Genomic DNA, 8,245 nt, shown 5'->3' on the forward strand with positions numbered 1-8,245 from the left:
CTAATTTATTTTTCCTGTTCCTTATTTTGTATTTAAATTTAACTTAATTTTTTCTTTTCTTTATTTCATCTTACTTTATTTTATATTTTAATTAGTTTTATTTATTTATTTTTAAATTTTTTAATGTTTATTTATTTATTTTAAAAAAATTTTTTTTTAACGTTTATTTATTTTTGAGACAGAGAGAGACAAAGCATGAACGGGGGAGGGTCAGAGAGAGGGAGACACAGAATCTGAAACAGGCTCCAGGCTCTGAGCTGTCAGCACAGAGCCCAATGCGGGGCTCGAACTCACGGACCATGAGATCATGACCTGAACTGAAGTCGGCGGCTTAACCGACTGAGCTGCCCAGGTGCCCCTGTTTATTTATTTTTGAGACAGAGTGCGAGTCGGGGAGGGGCAGAGAGAGAGGGAGACGCAGAATCTGAAGCAGGTTCCAAGCTCTGAACTGTCAGCACAGAGCCTGATGTGGGGCTCGAACCCACGAACCCGCGAGATTGTGACCTGAGCCAAAGTTGGACGCTTAACCGACTGAGCCACCCAGGCGCCCCCCCTTCTTTTTTTAAATTTTTAAATCCTTTTTATTTTTGAGACAGAGGGAGACAAAGCCCGAGTGTAATTTTTTATTTTATTTATTTGTTTCATGTACTCGATTATGTTCTGTTTAAAATACTTATTTATTCAAATTTTATTTATTTTATTTGTGTTATGTACTCTAGTACCTTAGTATTTAAAATATTAATTTAACATATTCAAATATTTGTGTAAGTTCTGTTTAAACACTTTTTTGTTTTCAATTTAAAAAATTAACTGGAGGTTTCAATTTAAAATTTAATTTGACAATGTTATTGTTTTTATTTTTAAAAAATTTTTTAATTTTTAATTTTTTTGAAAATGTTATTGTTTTAAAATAGAAATACCACAAAGTTCACTGTTTTAATTGTTTTGCACCTATCACCACCATCTGTCTCCAGAACTTTCCATCTTCCCAAACTGAAGCTGTGTCCCCATGAACCACTGACTCCCCGTCCCCGTCCCCAGCCCCTGTCTCCACCATCTAGTCTCTGTCTCTATGGATGTGTCTTGTTTAGAGATGCCATATACGTGGGATCACACAGGATCTGTCCTTCTGTGTCTGGCTTGTGTCACTGAGCATCATGTCCCCAAGGTCCATGCACATTGTAGCAGGTGCAGAACGTCCTTCCTTTTCAAGCCTGCGTAACAGTCCACTGTGTGCATGGACCACAGTCTGCTCATCCTTCCATCCATCCATGGACACTTGGTTCTTCCACATCTCGGCTCCCGTGGATAACGCTACAGTGAGCACGGATCCACAAGTGTCTTTCCCAAGGTCCACTTAGAATTCCTTGGAGTCACACGCAGAAGCAGAACGCCTGGTTTCCCCAACCATTGTGTCTCAGTTTTTAAGGAATGGCCATAGCGTTCTCCATGGCAGCACCGTGTCCTCTGAAATCATATCCCTGCCTCCCCGCGCTTATGTGAGTGTGGTCCCCAGGACGCTCGCTCACCGCTGGCCCCTTGTTTCCGAGGTTCTGTTTGCCGCCTGTGAGCTGGGTGTGTTTGACCTCCTCTCCGAGGCCCCGGAGCCCCTGGGCTCAGCGGCAGTGGCTGTGCGTCTGGGCACCAGCTCCCATGGGACACAGCTCCTGCTGGACACCTGTGTGTCCCTGAAGCTGCTTCGGGTGGAGACGAGCAGAGGAAAAGGTAAGCCGGCTTGGCATTTCAATACATACACGGCACAATTTTCCCGTGAGGAACCAGAGAATAAGTATTTCCAGCCGTGTAGGACATGTTGAAGCAGCTTTGGGCTCACGGAGGCTTTATGTAAATGAGCGGGCGTGCCTGGATTTCAATAAAACTTTATTTACAAACACAAGCAGTGGGCCATATTTACTGCCCAGGCTGTACTTTGCTGACCGCATTCTAGGGGTCTCCAAGTGCTGGTGCATGCATTGCTACCCTCACGAGTTATCCAGTGAGCAAGCGAAAAATGGGGGGAAAGCGCCCACAAGGGAGTAATTCTCAATCGAACTAAATCTATCCCGTTAAAGAGTTGCCATTCGATACGACGTTATATCCTTATTTTGGTGTTGAGTTGGCTTTTCTCTTACGAAATGTGGTGATGGTGGGTTCTGTTTTGCTTTTAATGTCCTTACTCGGCAAAATTCAAGATTTTAGCCGTGTGTTGCTCATTCTGTCCGTTTTTAGGATGGGAGATTCGTGAACCCTGGTTCCCACGACGGGAGACAAGGACGCACGCTCAGGCACGGGATTGGCCATTTACAGGCGTGCAGGGAGGGGGAGGCTCGCAGCCCGGACTTGCCTCAAAGCTGCACGGTGGCCTCTGGGCATATGACCGTGACTTAGAATCCAACCTATTCTTTGTGTTTCTTTGCAGCTTTATATCAAAACACAGAGCTCTCCAGCACCTACCTGGTCAGGGCCAGTCCCAAGTACCAGGGCAACATGCTTCTGTACCTGGCCAGGACGACGTACCTGTGCTGGGGCCACCTGGCCCAGGCCGTGAGGTGGGTGAGGGGTCGGCGGCATGGATGGGGCCCCAGGGTTCCCTGCAGGCTGGTTTCAGGGCATCTGTGCAGTTGAACTGCCAGGTTTCCCTTAGAATCAAATGCAACCCTGCTGGGTCTGGGGTCCAGAGCAGCTGTGAGAAAGCCCCTGGTCCTGACCGACGTAATTCACATAGTGCTAATGTGTCCTGATGACAAGTCCTTGACCTTCAGTGGTGCCCAGGGAAAGGGCCTTGGGCTGAGGAAGCAAAGTGGGGAAGGGGGTGTACAATAAGATACTGCTCCCACAACTATTCTTGGGGTTGGCACTGGGGGCGTCTGTGGCTGGACCAGAGTCTGAGGTGGGGCGTCCTGGGCTGTGCAGGGAGTTGAGCAGCATTCCTGGTCTTCTCCCAACCACCATGTGTTGGTACCATCATTCCAATTATGATAATTAAAAAAATGTCCCGACATTTCAAGTGCCTCTTGGGGACAGAATCACCTGCAAGTGGAAACTGCTGAAATAGACAGATGGGTGGGTAGGTGGGTAGATAATACATACATAGAGGGGTGGATGGATAGCTAGATACATTGATATGATGGATCATGGTTAGATATAGGGATAGATAGATAGATAGATAGATAGATAGATAGATATGATGGATGGGTGGATGGATGGATGGATAGATGATAGATAGATAGATAGATAGATAGATAGATAGATAGATATGATGGATGGGTGGATGGATGGATAGATGATAGATAGATAGATAGATAGATAGATAGATAGATAGATAGATATGATGGATGGATAGAAGGATGGATAGATAGATAGATAGATAGATAGATAGATAGATAGATAGATAAATAGATATGATGGATGGGTGGGTGGATGGATGGATGGATGGAAAGATGGATGGATGGATAGATGGATGGATGGATAGATAGATAGATACATAGATACATAGATACATAGATACATGGATACACAGATATGATGTATGGGTGGATGGATAGATAGATAGATAGATAGATAGATAGATAGATAGATACATAGATACATAGATACATGGATACATAGATATGATGTATGGGTGGATGGATAGATAGATAGATAGATAGATAGATAGATAGATAGATATGATGTATGGGTAGATGGATGGATGGATGGATGGATAGATAGATCGATACATAGATAGATAGATAGATAGATAGATAGATAGATAGATAGATAGATTAGATAGATAGATATGATGGGTGGGTGGATAGATAGGTAGATATGATGGATGGATGGATGGATGTTTGAGTAGACAAGTCTGTGGGTGGGTAGACGGGTAGATGGATGGATGTTTGAGTTGCTACATGTTTGAGTGGATGGATGGATGGATGGATGGATGTTTGAGACTGGCTGGAGAGCTGGGTGGGTTGGTGAATACATGGAGAGATGGATGGATGGATAGATAGATAGATAGATAGATAGACATGATGGATGGATGGGTAGATGGATGGATGGATAGATGATAGATAGATAGATAGATACATACATACATACATACATACATACATACATGTGATGGATGGATGCATGGATAGGGAGGTAGATCAATAGTAGATAGATATTGATAGATATTAATAGACAGATATTGATGAATAGGTATAGATACGTGACAGATACTGATAGGCATTGGTAATAGCATAGCATGGGCCCTTCTGTCCCCAGATGGCGGCCGACAAGTCCTCTGGCCTCAGCATCGCCCAATCGCACATCACTTCCTGCTCCCTTTACGCGGTCATTAGATTCTGTCCTTCCTCGCTCACACGGCAAAGCCAGGCTACACGTGTGGCCCGTGGCCCTGGACATGCGTGTGTTCCGCAGCAGAAGGGGGTCCGTGCCCACGTTTGGTCACTGAGTTCTGTCCCCTGTGTGTTCTGTCTGTGACGGGAGGTGGGAAGTTCGACCCCTTGTGAGTGCCTGCTGGTTTCCCTGACTGTGTCAGGCCCTGGGTGACCGCGTCCTGCCTCTTTGCAGGGACGGCAAGAACCAGTACCAGGAGGCATTTGGGGTTCCCTCCAACAAACTCTTCACGGCCATCTACAGGTAATGCCCCACGTGGCCGCTTACAGGATGACGTTTACGTCACACATCCTCACGGGGCTGAATCCGTGTTCCAACAGAGCCAAACACAAGCAAGTTGATACTTAAAACAAAACAAAACAAAGCAAAAAAAAGCAGCCGACTTTGCTGCTGTGATGTCTGTGCTGGTGAGTTTCCTGAGCAGGTGGGAATCTGTCCGTCCCTTCACAGGGCTCGATGCCCAGCATCAGTGATGTGCAAAAACGAGGCACACTTTTTACTTGGGGCAGACTTACGCAGGTAGTGGGTTCGCTCCAGTCTGAACACGGGTGTGGTGTGGACGTGGGGTCTGGTGTTGAAGTTCTGAGCTGCTGATGCCCCAGTGGCTGTTTCCAGGGTTCCCGGGTGGCTAATGGCCAGGAAAGAAGGACGGACAGGGGCTAGGAAGTCCTCTGGGCTGTGCCTCCACTCCCCTCCTGTCCTTCCAAGACCCCTGCTTCTATGGCCACCCTTGTCCCCATGTCCCCCGGCTCCCGCTGTTTGGGGCCACTGCCCGAGGGTGCGTGCACCCGATGACCTCTCACATGGGGTGTGGGACACCTTCCTGAGCTCCCTGAATTCAAACCAGCAGAACCCCGATTCTGGTGGCAATGGGTCCCCATAGTGGCTTCCAGAGACCAAGGACCATGACATTCAGCCCCACAGCAGGTGACCTCAGGTGGGTTTGCTGGGCGGTGGAGCAGGGGCTCCCGACAGCACGCGCTGTCCGGGACGTGCACACGTCGATGCCTGCACGCGCGCCTTCCCGACCTGCCTGTGGCACACGGCTGGTTGCTCGGAGCCCTGCCTTGTCCGCGATGGGCGCACGGGCTGTGGCGTGGCCTTGACGAGCCGGTTTTGCGTGCAGGTCGGAGGGCGAGCGTGTGCAGTTCATGCGCGGTCTGCAGGAGGTCTGGAGCGTCAGCGGGAGAGCGGTGCTGGAGGCCTTCGACCTGTCTCCGTTCCGGCTCATCTGCGACGTCGGCGGTGAGCGGGGGCGCCACGCGCGGGACTGGGGCCCTGCGAGCCCGCGAGGCAATATGGTGGGAGTCCCACTGAGGGTCGGGGCGGAAGCGTCCCGTTCCCGTGCACCTGTGGGGACGTCAGCTCCTCCCCGAGCACAACCTGCCCTCTGTGGCTCTGACCTGGGGCCTGCGGGCGGGACCCACGATCTGTGCTCCCAGGGACGCCGATCCCGCCCGTGCACGGGCCACGCAGGTGCAGATGCGGCCTGGCTCAGCGGGTGCCTGCAGGTGCACGCGGAACACGGTCCGGGGCCTGGCCGGGGGGCTGTCCTGTCCGCACAGGGTGCGGACGTGGGGCTCAGGTGAGGTCCAGGCGTTAGCAGCCAGGGTCTGCCGACCCTCTGTGCCTTTTGAGCAAACGCTCTTGCCCTCACCGCAGCGCGCTGCGTTCGCGTCCGAGCCCGCGTCACTGAGCACCAGCCCCCGCGAGACGCAGGTTCTGGGGGCAGGTTGGAGGCTCCCCGGTTTGGGCCGAGCTGCCTGGGGTGTGGTCCCGGATGCATCGAGGGGCCCGTCGTGTGTCCCCGGTCACCTGCAGGCTGCTCCGGGGCTCTGGCCAAGGAGTGCACGGCCCTGTACCCTGGGTGTCGGGTCACCGTCTTCGACACCCCCGATGTCGTGCGCGCAGCCAAGGAGCACTTCTCATTCCTGGAGGACGACCGCATCCGCTTCTGGGAAGGTGGGTTCGCCTGTGCTGTGCGTGTGCACGGGGACCCGGGGACCCGCCCCCAGGCCGCTCGGGACCTGTGAATCTTAGACTTGGGGTGCGATCCGGCCGTGCGATCGACCCTCTACGGCCCAGGGCATCCGCGATGGGAGCCTCCGACCGGTTGGCTGGGGCGTCCTGAAATCCGTGCTTAGGGACCTGTGTGCTCGTGACCTTCGCAAAGAAGATGGAAATGGAAACCGTGTCCCGCGTCCGAAGGATGGAGGGACAGAGAGGGGCCCCAAACACCGTGCCGACTTTAATGCACCAGGGCTGGGTTTTGGGGTCGCAGCTGGGAACCCCTGGGGACCGTGTGCCACGGCCCAGGTGACCTTGCCATGCTGGGTGCCGTTTGCGTCCGGCGGGGCTGAGTCGTGCGCTGACTCCAGGCCACCTGCCCGTGCCGCAGGAGATTTCTTCGAAGACCCCCTTCCGGAGGCAGAGCTCTACGTCCTGGCGAGGGTCCTGCACGACTGGAGCGACGCGCGATGTGCCCGTTTGCTGGCGAGGATCCGTCAGGCCTGCAAACCAGGTAGCTCGTGGGGCCACGTGTCCGCACAGAGTGGGGACCCTGTTCAGGGGCCATGTTGCCACGGTCTCGTTTGGGTCAAGCCATTCATTGAACCCCGTGGCGTGCATACCCGTCCTGTAACGCATCGCACTTCAACCCGCGGGAAGTCGAAGGCTCTCGTGGTGCACAGCTCTCTCCTGGTTGGACCCCCGTGTGGCCGGGCGGGGGTCACTTTGTGCACACACTTTTCTCCTGCCTGGTGGAGACCTGGCTGGTGCCCCGGGGGGTCGGGGGGCGTCGGGTGAGGGCCCCGATGAGGGCATAAGGCACCCAGGGCGGCAGGGGACTCAGAGGGGCTGGGGGCTTGGACAGGAGCCGGGGAGGAGGGGGGAGGTCCCCAGGCCGGCCCGTCCCTGTCCCTTGCTCACGGCCGCCTGTCCCCGTGACAGGGGGCGCTGTCCTGGTGATTGAAAGCCTCCTGGACGCGGACGGCCGGGGCCCTCTGACCACACAGCTCTACTCGCTGAACATGCTCGTGCAGACAGAGGGCCGGGAGAGGACCCCTGCCCAGTACCTCGCGCTCCTGGGTCCTGCCGGCTTCCGGGACGTGCGGTACAGGAGGACCGGGGGCCTGTACGATGCCATCCTAGGCAGGACGGGGCTCCCTGCCGGCTGCAGCTAGCAGCCCGACCCAAGCACCCCCGAAAAGGGCGACCTCCGTGGGCTTCCTCGTTTGGGGGGCTTGACAAGGGACTGGGGGTCTCTGCTCATGGTTGTCGGATGTGCATCACTCGGTGGATTTTGCCTCGTTGTGCTTTGTTCTATTCTGCCCTATCCTATCCTATCCTATCCTGTATTCTGTTCTGTGCTATTCTATTCTGTTCTTTTCTATTCTGTTTTATTCTCTATTCTGTTATATACAATTCTATTCTGTTCTATTCTATCCTATCCTATTCTATATTCTGTTCTATTCTATTCTGTTCTTTTCTATTCTGTTTTATTCTCTATTCTGTTATATACAATTCTATTCTGTTTTATCCTATCCTATCCTATCCTATCCTATCCTATCCTATCCTATCCTATCCTGTATTCTGTTCTGTTCTATTCTTTTCTATTCTTTCTATTCTATTCTATTCTATTCTATTCTATTCTATTCTATTCTAGTCTCTATTCTTTTATACAATTCTATTCTGTTCTATTCTATCCTATCCTAGTCTACGTTCTGTTCTATTCTGTTCTATTCTATTCTATTCTATTCTATTCTGTTTTATTCTCTATTCTGTTATATACAATTCTATTCTGTTTTATCCTATCCTATCCTATCCTATCCTATCCTATCCTATCCTATCCTGTATTCTGTTC

The 8,245-nt window shown here is 51.7% G+C and overlaps 1 protein-coding gene across 1 annotated transcript in view; it reads left to right on the plus strand.

Annotated features, from left to right (window-relative positions):
• The window catches only part of ASMT (acetylserotonin O-methyltransferase), a 28,948-nt gene extending 21,209 nt beyond the window's left edge, over positions 1-7,739 (plus strand). The window contains exons 2-8 of the mRNA XM_047076336.1: positions 1,362-1,725; positions 2,420-2,549; positions 4,558-4,626; positions 5,510-5,628; positions 6,205-6,345; positions 6,782-6,904; positions 7,333-7,739. Coding sequence (XP_046932292.1) covers positions 1,362-1,725; positions 2,420-2,549; positions 4,558-4,626; positions 5,510-5,628; positions 6,205-6,345; positions 6,782-6,904; positions 7,333-7,565 — 1,179 coding nt within the window. The 3' untranslated portion in view covers positions 7,566-7,739. The remainder of the gene's footprint in view (positions 1-1,361; positions 1,726-2,419; positions 2,550-4,557; positions 4,627-5,509; positions 5,629-6,204; positions 6,346-6,781; positions 6,905-7,332) is intronic.
• The last annotated feature ends 506 nt before the right edge of the window (positions 7,740-8,245 follow it).

This window comes from Lynx rufus, unplaced genomic scaffold, assembly GCF_022079265.1.
Source record: "Lynx rufus isolate CCGP_SWC_20201006 ecotype Redwood Valley unplaced genomic scaffold, mLynRuf1.p SCAF_14, whole genome shotgun sequence".
NCBI classification, from domain to species: Eukaryota; Metazoa; Chordata; class Mammalia; order Carnivora; family Felidae; genus Lynx; species Lynx rufus.